Source organism: Sinocyclocheilus anshuiensis, unplaced genomic scaffold, assembly GCF_001515605.1.
Source record: "Sinocyclocheilus anshuiensis isolate Anshui unplaced genomic scaffold, SAMN03320099.WGS_v1.1 scaffold352, whole genome shotgun sequence".
In the NCBI taxonomy this organism is placed as follows: domain Eukaryota; kingdom Metazoa; phylum Chordata; class Actinopteri; order Cypriniformes; family Cyprinidae; genus Sinocyclocheilus; species Sinocyclocheilus anshuiensis.
The window spans coordinates 1,190,319-1,215,427 of record NW_015557093.1 but is presented as its reverse complement, the minus strand read 5'-3'; the positions used below and the strand labels follow the sequence as shown (position 1 = coordinate 1,215,427).

At 37.6% G+C, this 25,109-nt stretch overlaps 1 protein-coding gene across 2 annotated transcripts in view; it reads right to left on the bottom strand.

Moving 5' to 3' along the window:
- The window catches only part of LOC107677380 (netrin receptor UNC5A-like), a 204,683-nt gene that overhangs the window by 32,091 nt on the left and 147,483 nt on the right, over positions 1–25,109 (bottom strand). The window contains exons 6-7 of one of the 2 annotated variants that reach the window (XM_016472262.1): positions 21,491–21,658; positions 10,152–10,316 (exon numbers count right to left, since the gene is read on the bottom strand). In XM_016472262.1, coding sequence (XP_016327748.1) covers positions 10,152–10,316; positions 21,491–21,658 — 333 coding nt within the window. The remainder of the gene's footprint in view (positions 1–10,151; positions 10,317–21,490; positions 21,659–25,109) is intronic. The other variant, XM_016472263.1, reaches the window with a different exon arrangement.

Genomic DNA, 25,109 nt, shown 5'->3' with positions numbered 1-25,109 from the left:
AATGTCAATTTTAGAATGAAATACCTGTTCTTCCCATGTATTACTTTGTAATCTGAGACCTGTTTGCCTCTCCAGAAACCTCTCACTGCCAGTTGTTCTTCTCCCTGGCCGAGGGAACACTCAGCACGGACGCACTGGCACACAGCTGGCCACGGGGCCTTCGTAAGTATGCGTTTCCCCCAGTGAGCCTTTTTGGGAGGGAGGACGAGGAGCAGGTCCGGTTGGTGGCACCCTATTGGCCAACCCAGACCTGGTTACCGGTCGCTGGGGTTCGTTGAGTGGTGTTCTTCTCGCCGAGAAGACCCCCGAATATGGCCGATCAGGGTCGTGCTGTCCTTTTTGCAGCAATGTCCTCCCACCTTCAGGGAACGAGGGTTACCATACGTAACCGAGACGTTAACCAAATTTTGCCAGATGCCAGTTTTTTTTTTTTTCCCAAGCATAAAATTATTAGCAAACAGAATTACCTAAACCTGACTTGGCTTGCATTGTGTGTAAGGGAATTAACTGCTGGGAAAACATTTCAGTAGATGTGCAGCTTCCCTACTGCCGCCTCCTTAAAAAGGTAATCATATCTGTGCTTCAGTGGGTTGTTCTGCAGTTGGAAAGACGGGAGTGTTTGCTGGCAGCCTGCTACATCAGCATTCTTCAAGCTGCTGAATTTATGGCCGCGATTTTGAAAGACACTTCCTTCCAAAGAGAGAGAGAGAGAAAGACAGGGAAAGAGAGTGTGTGTGTTTCTCAAAAAAAGCAGACACAAAGCAGATTTCCTTATGAATCCACATAATTTCATGTGCCCTCTCTCGTTGTGGCTTGCAGCTTTATGGCTAAGTACCCAGAGACAATCACATCCAAAATTATTCTAATCAATTGTGTCGGTGGGAAATGGGATTTGTGAAGGTTGTCTCTGTGGCGTGCTGATTTGTTGAGTGGTAGAGGTGTCTGCGCTCACCGCTGGGACAGACCCAGTGGCTCTGTATTGTGACGAGAGACTGCAGAGGTGTATTCAGGCCTATTTAGATACTCCGTGGAATGGCAGCTAAAGGCTACTAGGAATCGCTCAGCCGAAGCTCCTGAATTCTGGGGTAGAGTCACAGCTGTGCATATGGGCCATAACACTGAGCATTACGCCCTGCATCATAGTACAACCTCCAAGTGGGGTCAACGGAAGGGCAAATCAAGAATAAATGTGCATGACTTTAATAGTATAAAAACTTCAGGGAGAAATTGCTGAGAAATTACATCTGATAAAACCAGTGCTTTAGAGTAAATAATGCCTCTTAAACCGTATACAAATATTATGGTAACACTTTAGTATAGGAACTAATTCTCACTATTAACTAGTTGCTTATTAGCATGCCTATCATTAACATATTGGCTGTTTATTAGTACTTACTGTATAAAGCACATATTCTGCATGACCATATTCTACGTCCCTAATCCTACCCAATACCTAAACTTAACAACTACCTTACTAACTATTAATAAGCAGCAAATTAGGAGTATACTGAGGCAAAATTCATAGTTAATGGTTCGTTAATGGCGAGAATTCTATCTATCTATCTATCTATGAATGAAAACATTCCTTGTTTGGTTACTAGTGATTTGTTTACCTGTTTAGAATAATTTTAATTAACAATACAATAAATTAATACAATAACAATACAATAAATTATTATATAATTTTAATGAACAAGTGTTTTTGTTTAGATTTACAGAAAGCTAAATCTACAAGGGACAGAAGTTCTATTTTACGAAATTTTTGTTAGTTTGTAAAATCATTCTTGTGTATATTGGGTTTAATTTACAATTTCCCTTTGAAACCCCCTTTTCTAGCCCTTAATTAGCCTTTTATTTACTTTTCACTAGTGTGAACAAAACTGCACAGGAAGTTAGAATCACGATCACACTTATGTACATCCTCACACTCTCTGCTTGGTTTGTTTGGACTAAACGAGAGTGAGATTATCAAAGGAAATTATTCAGTTAGAATTAGCCCAAAGCCCAAAATCACACAGACAATTAAAACAGGGCTGTCAATTACCATTATGCCAGTCTGCGTCACTCTAATTAAGCTGTCTTCTAATTGTTCATCACACTCTTAATCACCAGAGAGCAATAAACACCCTCATTGCCATCAGCGGAGTTGTTACTTAATGCAATCTACACTTCTCAGGACTACAGGTGCCTGGTCCAGTTAATTTCATCCAAATATAGCTCCATTGTTCTGACGTGACTACAAAGTATCACTAATGCCGCACAGGGGTCATCGGCAACATGTCTTGACATGTTTTGTTGAACGCGTCTGATTGATGACTCTGTCAATACGACATGACACGGTGCAAGCAGGAGGGTGGCCGAGCTCCAGGAAGTGGCATTACATCAGGGCTTGTTTCGTGACAGCTGGTCAATGGTGAATGACTGAGCACATGCAAACAGGAATTGCTCTTGCGTCTCTGTATCGACGATGCATTAAGTATGTCTGCGGGAAGTGACTTTGTCATGGTTTAAGAGGAATTATGATATCATAAACTGACAGTCGATGCACCGAGACGCGATGGGGGCTGTAACGTGTGCACTCCAGGTGCTGAAAAAAGCATGAAAAAAAAGAAGATTAACAGCCTGAAGAGTCTGTAAACCTGTAAAACCCTCCAGAGCGGAAGCAAACTTACTCAATTACTCACTGAATCATGAAATGCAGTTTCTGGGAGAAAGTGGGAAAAAGTAAATAAATAAATAAACAAATAACATGGTAAAATCTAAAATCTATGAAAACACTTAAATACAACTTCAAATTGTATGTTTTATATTGATATATTTTATAAATATTATATATTTTGTGAATTTATATGACAAATTAACAAGTTGTCACTAATATAACCAAAGCAAATAATAATAAAAATGAATATTAATACTAATATTACTATTTATTATATATAAGATTTAAAATTGTATTCATTAAATACATTTTGTCAATTTATATAACCAAATTACTAATATATAAATAAACAAACAAACAAATGAAGAAAACATGAAATAAAAATATAAAATACATAGTTGTGTATAAAATTATATTATAAATGCAGATGCATGCTCCAACACATTAAGCTGTAGTGCTTAGTGAAACCCATGCTAAAAATATAAATCAAATAAAAATGATAAATTAATACAATTAATACAAGTATAAATGAATGTGTTTTATCAAATAATTAGTATAAAAGATCATGATCCGCACTCACGAGATCAGTCTTCTTTTTTAGTTTTATTTTGCATACATCGTAGATGGGAGATTTACCAATTAATACAACCACAGCTACAAATAGTTAAATTATATGTTTTTTTGTGTGTGTGTATTTAGTTAACTACACTTACTGAAAAAACTGTGTGAGATAGAACACCTTATATTACTTTATACTTATACTTACTTAATTATATTATATTACTCTTCACGACATAAAGAAGTGCTATAAAACCGATATATTTAAATAAATAAGCTGAAATAGTATATATTATATTGAATTCCACATCTTAATGTTCCAACCACTGGCCACGGCTCCTACAAAATGCTGGATGTGATTCGTCCCTTAAGCTTCTCTCCCCATTTATCCACCTGAACCGATCTCCCTCACCCCATCTCCCTGCTTTATTTCACCAGGGAACCTCTTTGCACTTGTCAGAGCCTCCTTGCTCAACTTTTTATCAGGTCTAACAGATGTATTGAAGTTGCCTATAGACCAGGCTGGCATTCCCTCTGCCCTGCTCAATAAATGAACAGACATCCATCACGCTTTAATTGACACAATTAATCAGCTTTATAATTGAATGGATTCTGCCTGATTCCGCGCGGCAGTATTCTGCCTCCACAGCACCTCGTCTCTGCCTCGCTTTCAAGCGCCTTGACATGGAGGCGGTGGGGAGAAAGGCAAGCGAACTGCTTTCGGTATCAGATTCCTCCACCCTTGCTCCCTTTTTGCTGTAATCAACACAAAACAGAGCGAGCGATGTTCCTGCTGTTCCAGAGGCTGATGTAAGGTGTGTCGAAACACGGGTTTCTGGAGGTGTAACAGAGTGGGCTCCGAACATCTTGTGCTGTCTAACAGCGGGGCGTCAGGCCTGGCCTGAGGGGACCAAACTCCGCCTGTGGGTAAATCTCAGAGAGTGCCTCCCCTCCTCTCACGGTGGGATACAGCCAACCTGCAATTCTTCTATCATGGCTGACAGAAACAGGTTCAGACTTGTAACAGTGACATTTTAAGATGGTAGTGATTCTGTCAGGTAGATCCAGTGTTGAAGTTTATGCCAGGTCTCTGTCTGTGTTGTGCTAGTATTGATAAATCACTAGTATTTGGTGGTAAAGGGAAGCGTATATCAAAGAAAGGTGGAAATTTGTTTGTGGTTATTTATGAATATAAAAATGTGGAGGTCATAAGGACATCAAAAAGTGAATATGTTGAATCTTATCACAGCGGTAAAAATACAAAATGGAAAAAGTAGTTATTAAAGAATTAGTCCCTTATTATAAAAGACAAAGAGCTGATTTGAACTCAAATGTTACAGTGTTATTTCTATTATTTCTAAATTGCTAAAAACAAGGTGCTTTTAAATGTCTTAATTTACTCTATTCCACATATTAGCCTCTCAGCATCTCAGCAGCCTGACTTTTCCTTCCCATCATCACTTTTTACCCAGCAACACCTGGGTGTAATTTCACCAGGTGGCGATGCGCCAAGCTGTTAATTATCCTGACTAGATGAATGGAGGTTATGAGCATCCACACTGTAGTTATTCACTGATTGTCAGTGTTGGGAAGGTTACTTTGGAAATGTAATAGGTTACAGATTACAAGTTACCCTATTTAAAATGTAATAGTAGTGTAACATTTTCAATTACTTTATTAAGGTGATGTAACTGATTACTTTTGATTACTTTTTGATTACTTTTCTAAATTTCTAGTGAATGTTTATTTGCAACTGTTAATCATTTTCAAACATTTACACCATGCAGGGTTAACCTTACAGTAGTGCTCAACACTGTCATTTGAATTAAGATGATCAAATTTGAACACATCCACCACAAAATCAGACTTTAGTACCGCCTTTTACTTTGAGATTGATCTGAAGTTCAATGCAGATTTAAAATCATAAGGCGAGCCGAAGCATTGCCAGTCACGACTAACCGATTCATGATTTATTAGAGATTTAATTATCGAATGGCGAATTCGGAAATAATCGCTTTAGTACATTCGGCAGGCACTTATACAATAATAATAATATTAAAATAGCGGGCCAAATCGGCTGCCAGGCCACCGGAAATTGTCTCGGTTTTCCCGATGGCCAGTCCGCGCCTGATTTCCACAGACACGCAGAACGTGCAGGATTCATATATTGTCTTTTCGCGGCTTAATATTCACAGACACTACTCCATATCGCGTTTTGATTCAAGTGCACTGACCTACTTTTGATTTATTCGTCCAAAATGTGTCATATTCCGTCCACGTTAGGCTATAGGAATTCCGTTTTTATGACTGGATTCTACGAACCAGTCAGTGTTTTCCACATCGCGGAAATTATAGGGCCGTGTGTCTCGTTATCATTTTCATAAGTAACTGTAATTTAATTACACATTTTTTCTTAGTAACTGTAACTGATTACAGTTATATTTATTTTGTAATTAAATTAGGTAACGCCGTTACATGTAACTAGTTACTCTCCAACACAGCTGATTGTGAAAATCAAACAATAGACACCTCTAATAAACTAATATTTGGTGACCGTGATTTTGAATCAACACCCTTGTACTTCCAGGAATTTAACTAATTAGCCGTAAGCTCAATGCTAGTCTTTAGAAATATTAAAATAGATGAGTTATTATGCATCTTTATTTTCACTGAAAATACATAGGTATACTTGTGTTGGTATAAAAAATTACTAGTATTGTCAATGCATTTGTATAAAACATTCATGTAGGCAAATTCATGATATAAAAATATAGCTATTTATTGGTATTTAATATTTAAAAAAGTAAAAATAAAATAGATAATTGCATAAAATATAAAGTCAGTATTGCTAAAACTGTGTATACATATGGTTAATATACATACATATATATGTTGTGAATTGAATGTTATTATAAAGTACTTGTATATACATAGGCCTACGGTTAGAAGAAACAACAAAAAATCAGCCAGTTTAAGAACATCACAGCATGCTTTGGTGTAAATTATATTTATGGAGACCTAAAATATTTATTATTAAAAACTCTGCACCAACAGATACATCCAATATAAATATTTTCATTCCCTGGTAAAAAGCGGCATTTCTTGTTCTGCTGCTTGGTGCATCTGCATTAACGTATTTAGATGTTTTTGCGCATCCCATCCCAAACTGTACATGAAATCACAGATTATTATTAAACTAACAATTAGAACTCAAGGATTGTTCGAAAAGCTATCACTTCTTATGGGAAATGTCTTTTCAAGGACCAACTTAAGAGACACTTTTGATTTAGAAACATGCCATACCTAACAAAAACAGTGATTCTATTTATGGCACATGCATGATGGAAGCATGAGGAACATCAACAGAGTAGCAACCTGTCCTCCTCGACCACATCCTCGAGTAAACAGTTAAATCACACAGATGCTTTGGATTTCTGTGCTTTTAACACACAGCAGGTGCTCAAGGGCTAATCTCCACCTTGAATTACGAGAACACTAAATGCTACTTTTATTTCAACAAGAGTTGCCTCTAACAACTAATTAAACCCTCCGAGGAAGGGTAAAAAAAAAAAGCATTTCCTGTGCAGCGGAGTAGCCAAAGCAGGCAGGATTTTCTGCTCATTACTGTATAAAACAGGTCTATTGTCTGGCGAGAGACATCTGGTGAGAACAGATTGGGACAAGAATTTTTCTGCGGCCCGCATTCCAATTTTAAAGGATTTTTGCCTATTCAGTGTGCCTATAAGTGTGGGCTTTAAAGAGTTAGCTAATGACGTGTGGGAGGGCTCAGATTAAAATCTGAAAGGTGCAAAAACCTAAAGAACGAGGGGAAGGACTCCCATTTGACCCCAGTGCAAAAAAAAAAAAGTCCTGTAGGGGGACTACTGTATGTTTACTGTGCAGAAAAACCCTGAAATAAAAAAAATGCCAATCCTGACACTTTAATCCGAGAGGAAGCGAATACAACACTTTGATGCCCATCTGCTTGGCCGGAACCCCAGCTGAGCAAATTTCCCCATGGCTGCCATCGTACCAGCTTCTGTGCTTTTAATTTGAGCAATATGGGCCAATTAATAATCTCCCAGAACAGAGAAACGTAAACATCTAATGATAATAACTAGGCCTTGGACTTGGCTGGTGGGTTGCAATATTCAGTATTTTCCTTCTTTTGTTGTTACAGTTAGCAACATTGGCATTTTTTGCACGTAAAATCTCAACGCTGCAGATATGCTGGGGAGGTTTGAGATGATGCTATGATTGGACATGCCTCCATGTGGCCCTTAGTAGAAAAGCTAAGGATTCTAGAACTGTATCGACTCACAGCATGGAGAATACAAACTCTTCACTCTTGACCTCTACTTCTGCACATATTAATGGGAGTGTTTGCTCACATTCTGCCCCTCTTTATCTCTGTCTCTTTCTGTTGACGATCCGTATCAGCAACAGTCGAGGCCTAGTGAGATTAAACGGAATAGCGCATGAAGCGAGTTGCCGAGACAAGTCCCTGATTTCTGCTGGGAGTGAAACGGCCCCAAATTAACTGTTAATAAAGAACAAGTGTTTGGCTCACCACATTTCATGATAACCAGTGGGTAAATTACAGGGCGAGACATTAAAAGCGCAGTTCTTTTCTATTGTTCTGCTGTCTCTATGGGAGGCCTTTAAACTGCGGTTCCTCACTGCTGATATCACACAAAGCGCTTTGGATGACAGACAGGGTGAATAATTCAACTGTGATATGGCCAAACATATGCAAGTAAGTCAATGCAAACACTTCAACACTGACTATGAACACAATTAATGTGTTAAAGGGATAGTTCACCAAAAATGAAAATTCTGTCATTAATTACTCACCCTCATGTCGTTCCAAACCTGTAAGACCTTCGGGTTACACTTTATTTCGATAGTTCACTTTAGACATTCTACTAACTATAAGTAACTTTGTAACTACATGTCAACTACATGTCAACTAATTCTCATTAATTTGCAACTACATGTCTACTAACTCTCAGAGTAGACTGTTAGGGTAGGTTTAGGGTTAGTAGAATAAGATGACAAAGAAAGTGTTAGAAGATATTAAGCAGACAGTCTACTAATACTCTACTAACTGCTAGTTGACATGTAGTTGCAAAGTTACTTACTGTTAATAGAATGTCTAAAGTGGACTATCGAAATAAAGTGTTACCGACCTTCGTTCATCTTCGGAACACAAATTAAGATATTTTTGAAAATACGAGGGCTTTCTGACCCTGCATAGACAGCAACACAACTACCACGTTCAAGGCCCAGAAACGTAGTAAGGATATTGTTAAAATAGTCCATGTGACATCAGTGGTTCAATGTTAATTTTATGAAGCTACAAGAATACTTTTTGTGCGCAAAGAAAACAAAAATAACGACTTTCTATAAACGACTTTAACAATTTCTTCTCTTCAGTATCAGTCTTCGATGTGCATTCACACATATGATTCAAAAGTGATTTTTGCTTTACACTGAATAAATTTGATACAGTACTATACAACTTATAGGAATTTTTAAAATATCTTAGGCAAGAAGAAAAATGTACTAAAACAAATTCAGACTGTTTATCACAATCCAAGCCACCCTAGAGAATATTGCTGAACTATATCACCATTTATTTGCACTTGTAACAATTATTTAAATTTATTTAAATTTATTCATTTAAATTTATGTATATACACTACTGTTCAAAGGTTTGGGGTCAGTTAGTTAGTTTTTTTTTTTAAGAAATAGGATGCATTAAATTGACCAAAATCCACAGCAAAGACATTTATAATGTAACAAAAGATTTAATTTTCAAAAAAATACTGTCATTTTTAAACTGTCAAATTCATCAAAGAATCATGGTTTCCAAAGTATCATGTTTCCACAAAAATATAAAGCAGCACAAAGTTATATGCAAATCATCATACTAGAATGATTTCTGATGGACCATGTGAGACTGAATAATGGAGAAATTTAGCTTTCAAATAAATAATAATAAACTACATAATAAACTACATTTTTACTGTTTTTATATGGCATTTTTCATATAAATGCAGCCTTTGTGAGCATTAGAGAAAAACAAAATCTTACCAAACCTAAACTTTTGGTGGTGCATTATAAATATAATACACAAACAGATCAATTCATTCCAATTTTAGCATTTTAAATCACTATCTGGCCAATGCAAACAATTGAAGATATAAAAGTCATAATTCAAGCAGGATTTTTCTAGTTGCAACGGTTTTAGCACATAAAGACTGTAAAGCTTTGAAAGCAAATAATCATTTGCTCTAGAAGCTCTTCTGCCCTCAGTAAGTCACACAGAACCATCCTGAAATCACACAAAGCTATAACTTCCCCATAGTCTGCCCTCTGGCATTTGTTTGAACCAATCATTTCCCACAGAAACAGTTGATAACGGCCACCAGAAGCTCTGATATCAAAAACAATCATCGGAAGAACGGCAATAACGCTGCCGCTCCCGAGGACGCCCATGTCAGTGCTGCTGTGGTACTATGGCAACAGCAGCTGCAGGACCGAGAGGTTTAAAATCATTAAAAGAACAGAAGAACAACAGGAATGGGAAAGGTTGTGTGAGGAAAGAGAAGCTGGAAAACAAACAGAGGGAACGTAACCCAGGGGACATCAAGACCTTGGACAACTCGAGATTCTCTGATCTGGAAAAGTGACCTTCCTGTGAAAAAAACACGACCCAACGATACACAAACCCTGCCTGAAATACTAAACAAAGTGTGGTGTTAATGTAGACCTCCAAGGTGCCCTTCCCAGATTCTTCCCTCCTGTTGTCTACTAGTAAATGGGACTCTCACTGATGCATCCTAGGCTTCACATCACATTTAGTGATCAATAAAGGAAGCCTGTGTTTTAATCGATTGATTAATCAATGGACAGAGATGGTGGTACTCACTCTGTGGGCACTGCTCACTGGTGCAGTTGAGAGATTGGAGATCCAGCCCCTGGCATTCTTTCCCACCCGTGCTGGGTGTAGGTTGGGTACATTCCCTGCTCCTCCACATGGTGCAGTCGGCTCCACATGGCGACCATTTACTCCACTCGCTCCAACCTCCGTCCACTGAACACAGACATACATATACAAACAGAGGAAGTAGATTTAGCAATCTATCACACATTAGGGCACAAACATACTCAAACTCAAGTACACAAACATTAATGCGAACACTTCAAATATATGTATATGCAGTAACAACACTGGAGAACAAAAGCTGTTTTTGAAAGATGTCTCTTATGCTCACCAAGTCTGCATTTATTTGATCAAAAATACAGTATAAAGTAACGTGAAATATTACAATTTAAAATACCTGTTTCCTATTTTAATATATCTTAAAATATAATTTATTCCTGTAGTGCAAAGGTGGATTTTCAGCAGCCACTACTCCAGTATTCAGTGTCACATGATCCATCAGAAATCATTATAATATGCTGATTTGGTGCTCAAGAAACATTTGTTACTACTATTAATGTTGAAAACAGCTTTTGCTGCTTAATATTTCAGTGGAAACCATCCCAGCATGCACTGCATGACAATGTCATAAGACACTGATATTTGGTTAAATTTATGTTGCGACGTTGGGTGACCAAAATTTAATATCAATTCAACTTCTAATGTCAATGTTAATTTGATGTCCAATACCGACGTCAGCTGATGTCAACTTTAAGTCAGTGTCAAATTGGCATCAAATACTGATGTCAACCCAATTTTCATTCTCTACCAAAATGCAACGTCTGTCCAACGTCACGTCCAATGTCAACCTGACGTTATATTGACATCCTGTGCCTACTGGGATGATACACTTCCATTCAAAAGTTTGGGTTAACTTTAAAAAAAAAGAAGTTTATTCAGCAACAGTGCATTAAATTGATCAAAAGTGACAGTAAGACAGTTATGATACATAAAAAAAAAAAAAAACTTTCTATTAATCAAAAAATCCTAAAAAGAAGTATCACCGTTTCCACAAAATATTAAGCAGCAAAGACTACTGCAGCCTTGATATACATAAGAGAGGACTTTCAAAAATTTGTAAACATCCTAATTATTCCAAACTTTTGGCTGCCAGTGTATCTCAATACTCCATTAAATTAGATGTTGTTATTCAGTTTGCTAGTTATAAATATTTTGACTTTACAGTAGCTAACATATCTCAGCCACACACGTGCTGTATGGCCTTCTGCTCATGTCAGTCACCGTTTTTGACACACAGTGTATTAAATAATGCAGCTTATGCAACTTGAATGCTGTCATACTGATGGATGCAATGCCTGTCTCTATGATACACTACAACTACATGCAGACGTGCCACCTCTGCAGCCGCAGTTTTACATATGCAGCACATTAACCACCACATTTTAAAACACTATTCCTAGTTTTTAGCTAAGCATTAGAGACTTGAATTCAGCTATGAAGTATATATTTTTTTTAAACTTATGTGGCATTTCATTTCTTTCCCTGAAGTCCAATTATGTGTTAGTAAAGGTTTTTCCATCAAAAACAGTCACATTTTTGTTTTACATGACCATTTTCCACCTTCTCTCTAAAGATTGATGTCTTAAAAGTACAGTAGCAAACAATTTAGTTAAATTATGGAATTAAACAGATTGTTCTGCTACTCTGCCTCCCTTTAAGAATATGTTAACGTTGTTCAGAATGTTCACCAATCTCATCAAAGGCTGCATTTATTTGAATAAAAATACACAGAGTAAAACAACACTAATATTACTGTTCAAAGTAAAGTTTAAAAGAATATAATTTAGGCTGTTGGAAATAGAAATCTTATGTATCATTATAAATGTCTTTACTATCAATTTAGATTTTTAATCAATTTAATGCATCCTTGCTAAATAAAAATATTAATTAAAAAAATCTTAAATCATCTGGGTTTTGCCAAGCTACTGAATACTGATTTGATTATATATAAATGTTGTGACATCAAAACCATGTATGACACATTTGTGCAACTAAGCATCCATGAATGGTTTGGGTGGAATGAAAAAATGAGCTTTGCATTCACAATATTAAAGTATGAAGATGCGCGTTCAATATCGCATGCGATTTATCGTGCAGCCCTAATTTCAAGTGTGAAAAGCCCATAGGAGGATAAAAGGCAGGTGGAAAATTCTGTATGTGTGTTTGTGCCCAGTCTAACGACACTCAAATGTCCTATTTCCTCCCAAGCCATGGAAGAAGTATTTTATTTCCATTTCTCATTCTCACAGGGCCGCGTTATTCATCAGCTGGACCGGAGGCCATTTTGGAAGTCTTATTCGGGCTGACGTTGTGCCAGGTTGTGGAAGGTTACTACAGGGCTAATGTGAGCAGCTCTGGTAATGAGCTCTCTAGGGGCGTTGAGCTGTGCCCTCACAGGACCAAGAGCAGTGTGAATTATGGTACTTGGATACAGAGTTACTGATGACTCCATTCGACAGACTGAGGATCAGACACACTAGGATGCTCATTAACCCCTGGCTTTATAGCATATTCACTGTGCGGTTCTGCTCTGCTAATGCGACCCTGACAGTACAGTGAGGTCACCGCTTGGCCAAACAACCAGCTAATAAAGTACTTATGTGGCTTAGCGATAAGAAAGATGAAGAGTAGGCAGTCATAAACGGCTGTGAATAAAGGCGATATTTAGTCATAGCCTGCCAGACGAGAGTGGGTTTTTCATATTTAAATATACAGAGAGATTATTAAGTGACACAGAATGATATTCGTACTAACAAAGAATGTGTGGAGTGCATCTAAAAGAGATGCTGACATAGCTTTTGATCAAACATTTGGCAGGGAAAGTGGCGAGGCAATAAAATAATTGTCCTTGTTTGCCATTGAGTGGACTCATTTGCGAGCAAGGCAGGCTTATATCATCACACTAGCCTGACTGAACAGGGAACTGAAGCTTAATGAATACATTACAATAAGAAGCATGTTCCTGTCTCTGATTCTCCGCATGAATTTTAAAAGGCAGGTGATGAGAGATCAACAGCTAAGAGATGGAGAAAAGATTCTCTTTCTTCTCCTGGAAAAACTGTACAAAGCAACTAAGAGAAAGTCTCTTGGCTGATCTGAGAATAAAACAGTTGCAGATAAAACACTAGCAGCAATATAGACATTAAAGTCAACATAAAACAGCATTCTCAACCCATTTGACTTTGATAACGTGACATTTTCAAATAAAAAGGATTTTTATGAAGTTGAAAAAAAAAAATAGTAGGGCTTTATTTAATCCCTTGGGAATTGATTGGATTATGAAAAGTGGACATTCTGAAGCAGCACATACCTGAACAAACTTGCAGTCGATTGTGAAGGACTACTTGGCCAACCAAGGCCCACTGGAAAAACATGCTTGCGGTGACATTTATTGCTTCTTGCATGTTTTATTGACACTTTCACAGTGAAATGTTTAGAGAGTGGTGCTAAAATTGCGTTCAGTTTTACCCCAAACCGATCAACGTGAATCTGGCAATGTTTTACTATGCTGGTTGCTGTATGTATCACGGCAGTTTGGAAATAAAGTGTCCGGTGAGTGGCACTACAAGACTAATGCTCCATCACGCTTGAAAATAACATACTACCTACACTAAACCTATAATGTTAACAAAAGCAAATATGAGATAAAACACATTTGCTGAAGCAAGTCTTTGAACACTTTGATTGTGTTTCACAGATGTGTTTCATCACAACTGAAATGCTGTACCAGGTGCGCTACTGAGCAAGTTTACCACATCAGAAAAGCCATACATATGGAGCTAATTATATAATGGGAACATCATGTATTAGGTTACAAATCATGCACTATGGTAAAAGTGTTTTGAGGTCATAACACTGTGCAAGGAACTGCATGAAAATATGTGTTTTTAAACGAATAATCTGTACCTGTAATCATAATTTGTATGAACAAAACATGTTTTTTTTCTCCCAAAAAATTAGTCCCAACTCTGTCCCAGTGAGATTTGATTGGTACGATGAAGCTAAAGCTCAAAGTGCACCCATGAACATCTCTTTGTAAAATGTCATAATTTGCTATTGTTGTAGTGAACTTTAATACATCAAATTATATTAAATACAACAGCAGCCTAAAACAATGCTTAAACAGCTATTTGGTTATTAGTTAATATTTACCAGTTGGTTATCACTGACCAATAACCTGCCATAAGTGACACCTGCCCAAAAGGAAATTAATTTCATTGGGCACTGCAAGTTATAGATGAAAGATGACAAAGTATTTTATTTCCTCAGTAATAACGTGCACTGATTAATCGTGCAAAATAAGAGCAGGAACATTTATTGAGAAAGTAAATAGGGTCAATTTTGATTTCATGTTGACTTTAAACATGAAGTGATGAGAAGCAGAAATAGACAGTGATGGCCAATTTCCCCTTCAAAAGATGCAACAATCATATCTTAAACCTGCTTAACATGAGTGAAGGATGCAATAATAAGAAACCAAAGCCAGCAAATAATTGTCCATTCAGACTCCCTGCTATTAAGATAATATCTTTGATTTCCAATCATCCTGATGTAGGGGTGAAGAGGTGTGTGTGTGTGTGTGTGTGTGTGTGTGTCGTGTCAGTGTAGGGTGCCTGTAACACAATAACGCAGTGGCAGGTCTATTTGGACGTCTTGTCAAGAGCACATCTGAAGGGCGTCCAACTGCTCTTTACAAGGGCTGCAGGAAGCCCCATTTCCACTCGCCGTTGCTGCAAATCACATTGGCCAATGCTGGACGCCTAATAGCTAGAGATGGACCTTAAAATAAAGTGTGACCAAAATATTTTTAATATTTTAAAATTATTTAGTATTTAATGTTATATATGTTAACATTATGTAGTACTAATAAACAGCCAATATGCTAATAATATGCATGCTAATAAGCAACTTAATAGTGAGAAATGGTCCCTATACTAAAGTGTTACCAGTTTTTTTTTACTTGATTTTCAGCAACAATGGCAGTTTCTGAGCAAAAATTATAATTATATGTTTCATGTCATCACAAGGCTGTACATTTTTTACAAGATAGAACATTATTTTAGTTTCATTGCCCATCTCTAGTTTTAAGTACAGTTAAAAAAAAAAAGAAAAAGAGTAATATAAACTAGTAAAAAGTAAAAAAGAAACCAGAGGAAAAAGCAAACGTGCCACTGAAAGCAAAGACTTGCACAAAATAACATGGTCAAAAAAATAAGATTTTCTTTTTTTTGGCACTGAGCCTTCTTCCAAACCTAATTCATATTTATAAAGGCCAACATTTTATCTGTTAAAAAACTTGCAGGGGGGTGGGGGTACTAAGAGATAAAGTTCAGCGGAATAGGCTAGCATGCAGAGAAGAGGAAAACATTTGGTGTGAGTCCTGAAAACATACTGCAACGTAAGCTGGAAGACCTGTTTGTTCTTTATCAATTAAGACACTGGGGCATGGTTCCATGCTGAACACATCAGACTAACGATAATGCATCAGTGAAAGAGAAAAATTTAGCATTTTCTGATATTAACTTTTGTTTTGTTCCCCCTTTGTAATATTTCAATTTCATGTTAAAAGTGCTAATTAAGAATCCAAATTAATCTGCACTTGCTCTGAGCTTTAAAAATACTCAAAAGAGAAAAGTGTTAGTGAAATGTGAAAGTGTCTGAGGGATTGCATTCTATATTAGATGATTCGCTCCTTAGAGACCATTAAAGTCACGAGGCTCTCCAGTCATAGGTGAGGATTGTCTTTGTGTGTGTGTATGTGCTAGATGAGAAGTCTGACATCTCTGACGTGTCGGGTTTAGATGAAGCAGCCTCTTCACCGTGCTAAAGGTCTAACCAGCCAGTGATTCAACAAAGAGCTGGTACAAGAGGCTCATCAGGGTCAATTAGCCCTTTAAAGCCCACTTATTACATTAGACTCTTCACAGCTGAACTCATCCAGTTGATTGGCCAATTGTGTTAAGTTACTGGTTTGCTCCTTTTGAAAAGATTTGAAAGAAGACAAAACCCCAACTACTATTGATTCTTGAGACTATGGTAAGAATTTTTTTTTTCCACGAGAAAAGGAAGGAGAGAGGGGAAGAAATGGCAATCCAGCACATCATGCTGATGAGTCCTCACGTTCAGAACTGAACTGTACAGTTTGGTTTTGGGATTACATGGACAAATAATGCAACGGTTATTTAAACTGCAATATGCTAAACATTTAACATTTATTACTTCTCCTGCTAAGATATCAAGGCTATTTGATCTACTTTAGTTATTATATTGTTTTAGTCCAATTTTGAATTGTTGTACTTAATGTACATTTAAATTTAAACCCCATTTAAATTGTCTTCTTAAGATTTAATACTACTACTACTACTACTAATAATACAAGAATATAGTCACACCACTATATATGTATATATATATATATATATATATATATAAATTTTGAGCGCCTTGAAAACATTAGTCCAACGTTTTCGCATTACAAAAAGAATCCAGCTTCATCAGCATTCACACGGCATCGCACACTCGCCGCATTACACAAAGAATCATGTCACGTCCTTTAAAGTCGCCCTGTCCTGAGGATCAGTAGAACAGCGGCGATGGACTGTGTTCACATACAGAGTCGTTTATCAAAGCTCTGCTGTTTCTCTTTCTGTCTCCTGCTGTCTGACTGTGCTCTGGGAACACGCTGCCTCTACCTGCAGCTAGTCAGTAAATGATGATTTATACCTCCTGGAGTCAGAAGTCACTTTTTGATAAATCGGGATGAAGTCTCAGATGTAATTTTTAGGGCCTGCAGTTGTCTGTGCGTGTCTTTGTATGGTGATAAATGGAACGGGATAGTCACTCTCTCTCCTTCTCCTTTTCTCTTACTGACAGGATTTAGGGTCCTCTGGTGAGCACACAAAAGCAGGCAGGTGCTCGTTTTTGATTGGGAACACAACTAAGTCATCCTTGGCCAGGACACCACGGCTCTCTCGCTGCGACCCATGTCAGGATTAATCAGTCGGATTGTGAGATACACGAGGGGAATAAAGACACCACAGGAACAACGTCCAACTCGCTCGTTCAGCATGACCCTTATCAAAAAAACATGCACTGGCCACGACCATGAACCTCCTTTCTTCTGATTTTTTATTTTTCCCTGATTTTTTCAGCCTCCCTCTCTCTGTACTAAGTTTCCAGCAATAAAAACTGTAAATATACAGAGTAGTAAATCTAAGAGGATATTTTATGTATTTTTACAGTAAAATACTGTTTAATGTATAGTTTGAATAGTCATCTTAAAATATACAGTGAAAAACCGTACACTGAAATTCCCACAATTGTGGATAGGCTACTTGATGAAGTTTAATTCCTCATGTGTCTCTTTTACCACTTGTATTATTATGCTGGTTATCAGTATATTATACAAGTACAAAGTATCTTTTATGGCATTGATTGCACAGAATATTAAAATTATATCAGTACATTTTTACCATAAATTTAAGTTCAGCCCCGTAAAACCTAAAACATTGTAATCATATTTTTTACGGTAATGTGCTGCCATATTTTCATTTTTTTTACAGTAAATTTGGTTACACTTTACTTGAAGGGGTGTGCATAAGACTGACATGACACCTTCATAATCATGGCATGAACTAATAATACAAGAATATAGTCACACCACTATATATATATATATATATATATATATATATAAATTTTGAGCGCCTTGAAAACATTAGTCCAACGTTTTCGCATTACAAAAAGAATCCAGCTTCATCAGCATTCACACGGCATCGCACACTCGCCGCATTACACAAAGAATCATGTCACGTCCTTTAAAGTCGCCCTGTCCTGAGGATCAGTAGAACAGCGGCGATGGACTGTGTTCACATACAGAGTCGTTTATCAAAGCTCTGCTGTTTCTCTTTCTGTCTCCTGCTGTCTGACTGTGCTCTGGGAACACGCTGCCTCTACCTGCAGCTAGTCACTAAATGATGATTTATACCTCCTGGAGTCAGAAGTCACTTTTTGATAAATCGGGATGAAGTCTCAGATGTAATTTTTAGGGCCTGCAGTTGTCTGTGCGTGTCTTTGTATGGTGATAAATGGAACGGGATAGTCACTCTCTCTCCTTCTCCTTTTCTCTTACTGACAGGATTTAGGGTCCTCTGGTGAGCACACAAAAGCAGGCAGGTGCTCGTTTTTGATTGGGAACACAACTAAGTCATCCTTGGCCAGGACACCACGGCTCTCTCGCTGCGACCCATGTCAGGATTAATCAGTCGGATTGTGAGATACACGAGGGGAATAAAGACACCACAGGAACAACGTCCAACTCGCTCGTTCAGCATGACCCTTATCAAAAAAACATGCACTGGCCACGACCATGAACCTCCTTTCTTCTGATTTTTTATTTTTCCCTGATTTTTTCAGCCTCCCTCTCTCTGTACTAAGTTTCCAGCAATAAGCAACTTATCTGCACTGAACAAAACCGAGGTGTGACTCAACACAATCAGAACCAATCAGAATGTATTCAATATAGCTGAGAAGCAGGACTGAAACCCAATCTTCAATAGCAGGTTGCATTTATTAGTAATAATTATCTGAATAAACAATTATTTTGGAATAAATATAGTTAATTTCCTTATGGTTTCAAAGCAAAAGCGGCATCAATTATAGAATGCAATGGCTTCAAATGAGGTGCATCCAGTCAGAAATTATCTGTTTCATAAACTTCTATTTACACTTTGTTTGAATGAAAAATATCTGAAAAATGAAAAAATGATTGACAAATAAATCAATTTCTCAAATAATTGTTGTACACTAGAAAAAAGGTTTGTAATTTTAACTGTAAGAAACCTTACAGTAAAACAAAACTTTTAATTGGTTAACAGTAAGTCAGTTATGTCATTTTTAATGCAAAGATGACATTGTTTGAGATGTCTTTGTTATGGGCTATGGTTAGGGGTAAGGGTAGGGGTAGGGTTAGGTCAAATAATGTCATATTTGCATTAAAAATGACATAACTGAGAATGACACTTAATGACAGTTGTCATAAACATGCATAAAACCTCCTTCATATTCATGACATGTGTCATGTCATGATTATGAAGGTGTCATGTCAGTCTTATGCACACCCCTTCAAGTAAAGTGTTACCATACATTTTACGGGATTACTTTTTATAGTACACTCTCTACTTCTCATCACTGCTTTCCTACAAAAATTCTACTACCAGTGTTTCTCTTTAACAGTGTTCATGCCTATATTTCCTTCTCCATCTCTCTTCTCCCCCACAGAAATGCTATTTAAGTCGTAATCATGTGAAATCCATCCCCACAGAGCTCTGTCAGAAGCGTTCCCACATGCTTTGTATTTTTGCTCATCAAAAACGCCATATTTTGAGAGCACGTTACTTACAGAGCAGTGTAAAGGTGGCGTCTTATTAAATTTCACTGGATGCTTTGTAATGAAACAGGAGATTGGCTTAAGTAGATAAACCCTCTCACTGGAGAAGTGGAGGAAGAGAGGGGGTGAGCGAGGGAGATGAGCTGCAGCTGACAAAAGCTTCGATTTCCTCTCCTGTTTACTAAGCGTGGATATTTTCCGCCGGTCAGCAGCGCCTGCATAATGCCATTTTTGTCCCTGCTGAAATAAACTCACGAGCCTATCGCAGTAATCAAGAGAATCCCTTCCCCCATATACCTGAGTCTAATGTCAGCCTGTAAATGAAGCGGCCTGACTTCCATTTCAAACTGCATGTGATCGATAAGCGCTGAGGAAAAGCAGCCACGCTGCTTCCTCTTCCTTTCTCTGTTCCCTCTCAAGCCTTGAAAGTACTACTAGCAGCAGTGAAGGAGGTCAGAGAAACAACTTAAGCAGTGACATAGCGCGCGCTAGCATCAAAACATTTGCTAATCTTTGTATTTATAAAATGTGCAGTAGTGTAAATATCACTCTGTGCTGCCCTGTCTGACTGTTTAAAAGACAAGCCTTTTTAGTTTTCTGCCACCAGCTTTGAACAAGAGTCCAAAATGAGCTATTTTTATATTGTTTTCTGTAAAATTATGTTTAAACAACATTAAAATTTCCTTTCCTACACTGAAAAAAAAAAACATTTAAGGAAAGTGGTTGCAAACAATTTATTTTAGCTACATTAAAAAAAAAAAAATGCTGAAAGTTAGTCAACTAAATTTGTTTATTTAAATGTAGCTAAAATAAATTGAGGCCATAAGATTGCAACCACTTTTACCTAGTAGTTAAAAACTAGGACATTCTAATTTTTACTAATTACACTTAAAAACATTTTTTTTGTAAATGCCAATGACTAATGCTTGACCAGTATGTGTCATGCAAATTAATTATTTGTAAGATACTATACAAACCAAATATTTTGTCGACTTCCAAACACTGTCAGGAAAAATAAAAATTTAATTCAGCAAGGATGCATGTACATAATAATAATACACTTTTCTTGAACACCAAATTAACATATTAATATAATTTCAGAAGGATCATGTGACACTGAAGACTGGAGTAATGGCTGCTGAAAATATACAGAAATAAATTACATTTTAAAATATAATAAAAAAGAAAGCAGATATTTTAAATTCTAATAATATTTAATAAATGTAGCCTTGGTGAGCATGAGACTTTCAAAAAAATAAAATAAAATAAATAAAAAATAAAATAAAAAATCTTACCAACCCCAAAATATTTAAACACTAGTGTACATTTAAATTTGAATTGCAATTGTGCAACCTGTTTGCTACCTTAATTCAAATTAAATTCAAATTTTATAATTGAATTGGAATTTTGAATAAAGACTTAAGGTAAAGACTTATAATTCAATTCTGTATAGAATAAGTTCTAGAACTCCATCTGGGGACAAATGTGAGAAACAACATTACGACATGAACGTAAAAAACCCCCAGCAAAAACAGGGACAAAAATATGTTTTCGCCACTGGCAGGCAAGTTAATTTTGGACCCTGCTTATAACTGAACAGAAAAAAGACCTCATGCAGCAAAAGCGAAAGCAGCACAGAGCACAGCAAAATCAACATGATGGCCGGAATGGACACACAAGCACTGGTTTAGCTATGAATAAAATAAAAAAAACTTGAAAATGTTTGCTTAAGCACAGAAAAGCTAATGCCAATCAAGCTAGCCTTCCTACAGAGAGGGGGCTACTGGTGCCTTAGAGCAAGGGGACCGTGCAAGGGTCTGTGTGCTATTGCTAATCTAGCTCTACTCTGCAGTGAGCGACGCCCGGTGCACGTTACCTGGACAGGTGGCAGTGCAGGCACTTTTCTGGACACTCTGGCCCTCGCAGGACGTCCCGCCGTTCAGGGGAGTGGGGTTGGTGCAACTCCGGCTCCTCTTCTGCCACCCCCGACCGCAGACAGCACTGCAGGCCGACCATGTGGCCCACGTGGACCAGCCACCGTTCACTGCTCGTGCGCCCAGTGCAAAGGAGAGGGGGAAACGAACACAGCGAGTCAGGATTACCCGACAAGCACGATGATGATAAACAGCCACAAACATGAGCTCTGTGCTTAAAGGCAGGCCACGGGGACAACGGCAACTCACGAAAGCTATGTTAATGTAAACAGCTGTCAGCGTTATGCTAACCTTAGTGTTGATTTGAGGCAGTTGCCATCTCAGTTGTTTTTACATTCAATTCATGTTCATTTGATGTTTACACAGTTTCTGTTAATGGAACAGAACTTATCTACTACCAGCAAGCAACTAACACTATAATACTTTTGTATGTCGATAATAAAGGTACACTACAGAGGATTCCTTTTTAAAAAATGAATTATTCAGCCAGTACATATAAAGTCACCAGAGTTGTGTGGCATGAAGAACTGTAAAAAAAAATATTTTTTTAAATGCAATGATCAAATTTGAATTAAGGCAGCAAAAAGGATGCAAAATTGCAATTCCAATTTGAAGGAAGCATAATTTTTTTTTACTAGAAAATACAAGACAAACTTTGAAAGATTGTTTGTCAAAGCCCTGGCTAAATAAACTTAAAACATCTTATATTTTGAAGGTTTTATAGGCCTTTAAGAAAATTTGATTTATTGCAAATCTGTTGCAATTGTATGTTTTAACCACAGATTGCGATAGAGAGCCCAAAATTCCATAGCGTACCTTTAACATACAATAGCTATATCCAAAATCGCATACTTCCCTACTATATAGCAGGCGAAAACAGTATGCGAACAGATTCACAGTATTCATTAAACAATAGGCGAAAAGTACCCAGATTACTACTTCCAAGATTCTGAAGTACATATCTGATGGACACTTTACTCTCCCAAGAAGCCATGGGAGAAGATTTGTGAATGGCGGTGAAGCAAAGTAACTGACGCAGATAGGTCACATGACAATGGCAACAACAGAAATGTAGTAAGTCCGGATTTCATTCATACTACATGCATTATACTATATAGAACATACTTCTTTAATGGTTACAAAGTCATTACATATTCAAAATGAAGTGCGTGCTCAGAGAGTGTGCAATTTCGGATGAAGTCAATGTTTTCAAATGGGTCAGGTGTTTACTCTATAATTTGCATGTCTACTTATACCAATTTTACTTGTTAAGGTTGATTTGCATACCAATTGCTAGCACAGTAGGCGGGCATTATCACATTAACAGAACCAGTCAATCACAATGAAACGGAAGCACCACTCTGACATGTTTATGCCTGCATTTTGCCATTCCCAAGTCTGAAACTTCATAGGTTTATCCTGTCACTTGTGTACTTGAAAGGGCAGTCACACTAGACTTTGAGCACATAAAATTTCTTTGGACACTGCAATGGTCATGGTATGATGTCAAACTCAACAGCATCTTTTTTTTTTTTTTACAATAAATGTAACAAATATAAAAATAAATCCAAATGTTATAAACATATAATCCACTTTCCTGCAACGCTACAAACCTGCAACTTTAAAGTTTGTGTTCTTTTAATTCAGCTAAGAGGTCACAAGAGGTTTGTAATATTTGTTTAAATTTTGTACTGTTCCTCATCCAAATCACTTGCGTCTTCTGAATAAAAAAAGTATTTGCATGTCTGGCCACATCTGGATGTGGTAACAGAACCAAACAAAATTTTCCTCAGCTGCCCTTGTCAAGTCGCAACACTATCACTCAATCACCTTTTATGAGCTTTATATTAACAAAAGTCATCGCTAAATCTACAGAGCAAACCGGGGGACACATGGGGGGTTGGTCTTAAAGGAAACGGCCTAGACTTCATCTCACAATGCTCACGCGGGGTGTAGATTGGTTTTCTGCTCTACACCGATACACAGTATGGTTTTCATGGCAACAATATCCTGGCTCGTGAAATGCATAATCCTGCAAGGATTCCACAATGAGCCCGAGTCCAAAGTTCACGCAGGGTTTTTAATCAAATTCCCAGCCTCCTCACTCTTGGTGGGAGAATTCAGAGCAAATCTGATTTCTTCTTCACTCTTCTTCACCGATTTGTTGTCCTGAAGCCTTGATCGGCGGTCAGACTCTATATTGTGCCTGGAGCTGCTCCGTAATTCTGCTCTGGTCAGACCGAATCAATTCTTTAGCCTCTCTTCTACCACTGATTGCTCACCACGAAGAAGGAAATTGCACAGCAACTCGGGTCCTGATTACCTCTTAGTGCACCGTTGTGTCAAGTCAAGTCCAGACTTGTTAAAATTCATCTCGGCCTCTGTCCAACAGCACTAATAACAGCTCTCACACCACCTATGGTTCAGCCAATAAGCAAGCCTGCAAGACTTCAAATGAGTAAACTGACATTTTAATGTGAAGCCATGGGGAAAAAAGAATAGCATAAAAGACCATGCCTAATAGTTCTTTTGATCAAAAGGTATTCACAGGGAATTTTTCTTTAATTAATTTCTACAATGGTAGCAAATTGCTTGGGGAACATTGCACAATTTGAAACCTCCAAATTGTAAGGTGCTGCACCTAGCATTCATGTGTGATTTGTCTTTTTGAAAGGGCTTTATTGATTGACAGCATAAAGAGCAAACAATAGAGTGAAAATGTTCTCGGCTCACTTTTGCAGAGCCTTCCGTCAAAATGTTCCCAAATCAGGCAATTCGAACAAAACGCAACAACTAATCTGATCTCGCTTCGTCTGAGAAATAATTGTCAGTTTAGTTCCCCTATTAAACACAACAAGCTGATTGCTCTGATTGACTTGCAGTCCCTGCATTAAAAAGCATGTCCGCATTTATTCCCGTTTATTGCAAATCACACAGCTGTCCCTTGACTTATTACCTTTAGGCTAGTCTTCATAATAAAACAAATACATTATCTCTGACAAAGGAGTTCAGATTCGCCATTGTTAACATGTCCGTCTGTGGTTTAGGAGTATTCTCAGTAGATCAGTCCCAGTACTGTACTATGTGTCGTGTGTGATTGACTCGCCCCGGATCAGTATAGAGCGTGTACAGGGTTGTAATGCATGCTACCTTTAGAACAGCGCTTGTCCTGGGACCCCTCCGGGGTTAGCGATGCTCTGCCACTGTGCATTTTAATAAAGGTCAGCTAGCTTATAAACCCTATTCATTAGTCACTTTCTGCCATTAATTCAGCAAGCTCAACTACAGTGTGAGTGTTTGTCAGCTCTGCTGAGATTTCTGAGACACTGTCTGGCTGCTTTGCTCCCAAATTGATAAGTTGTAATGTCGCTGCAATCATTCACAGCATGAACAGTTTTGGGGGAGCTAAGCTAAAGCTAATACGAAGTAACAACAGAATGTGCCCATACTGTAATGCTTAGTTTAAGATGGCTACAAGAAACATAATGGCCTCAAATGTATTTCAATCATGATAAATCTCTGAAGATTTTAGCATGGTGATGGATATGACAATGTTAATGT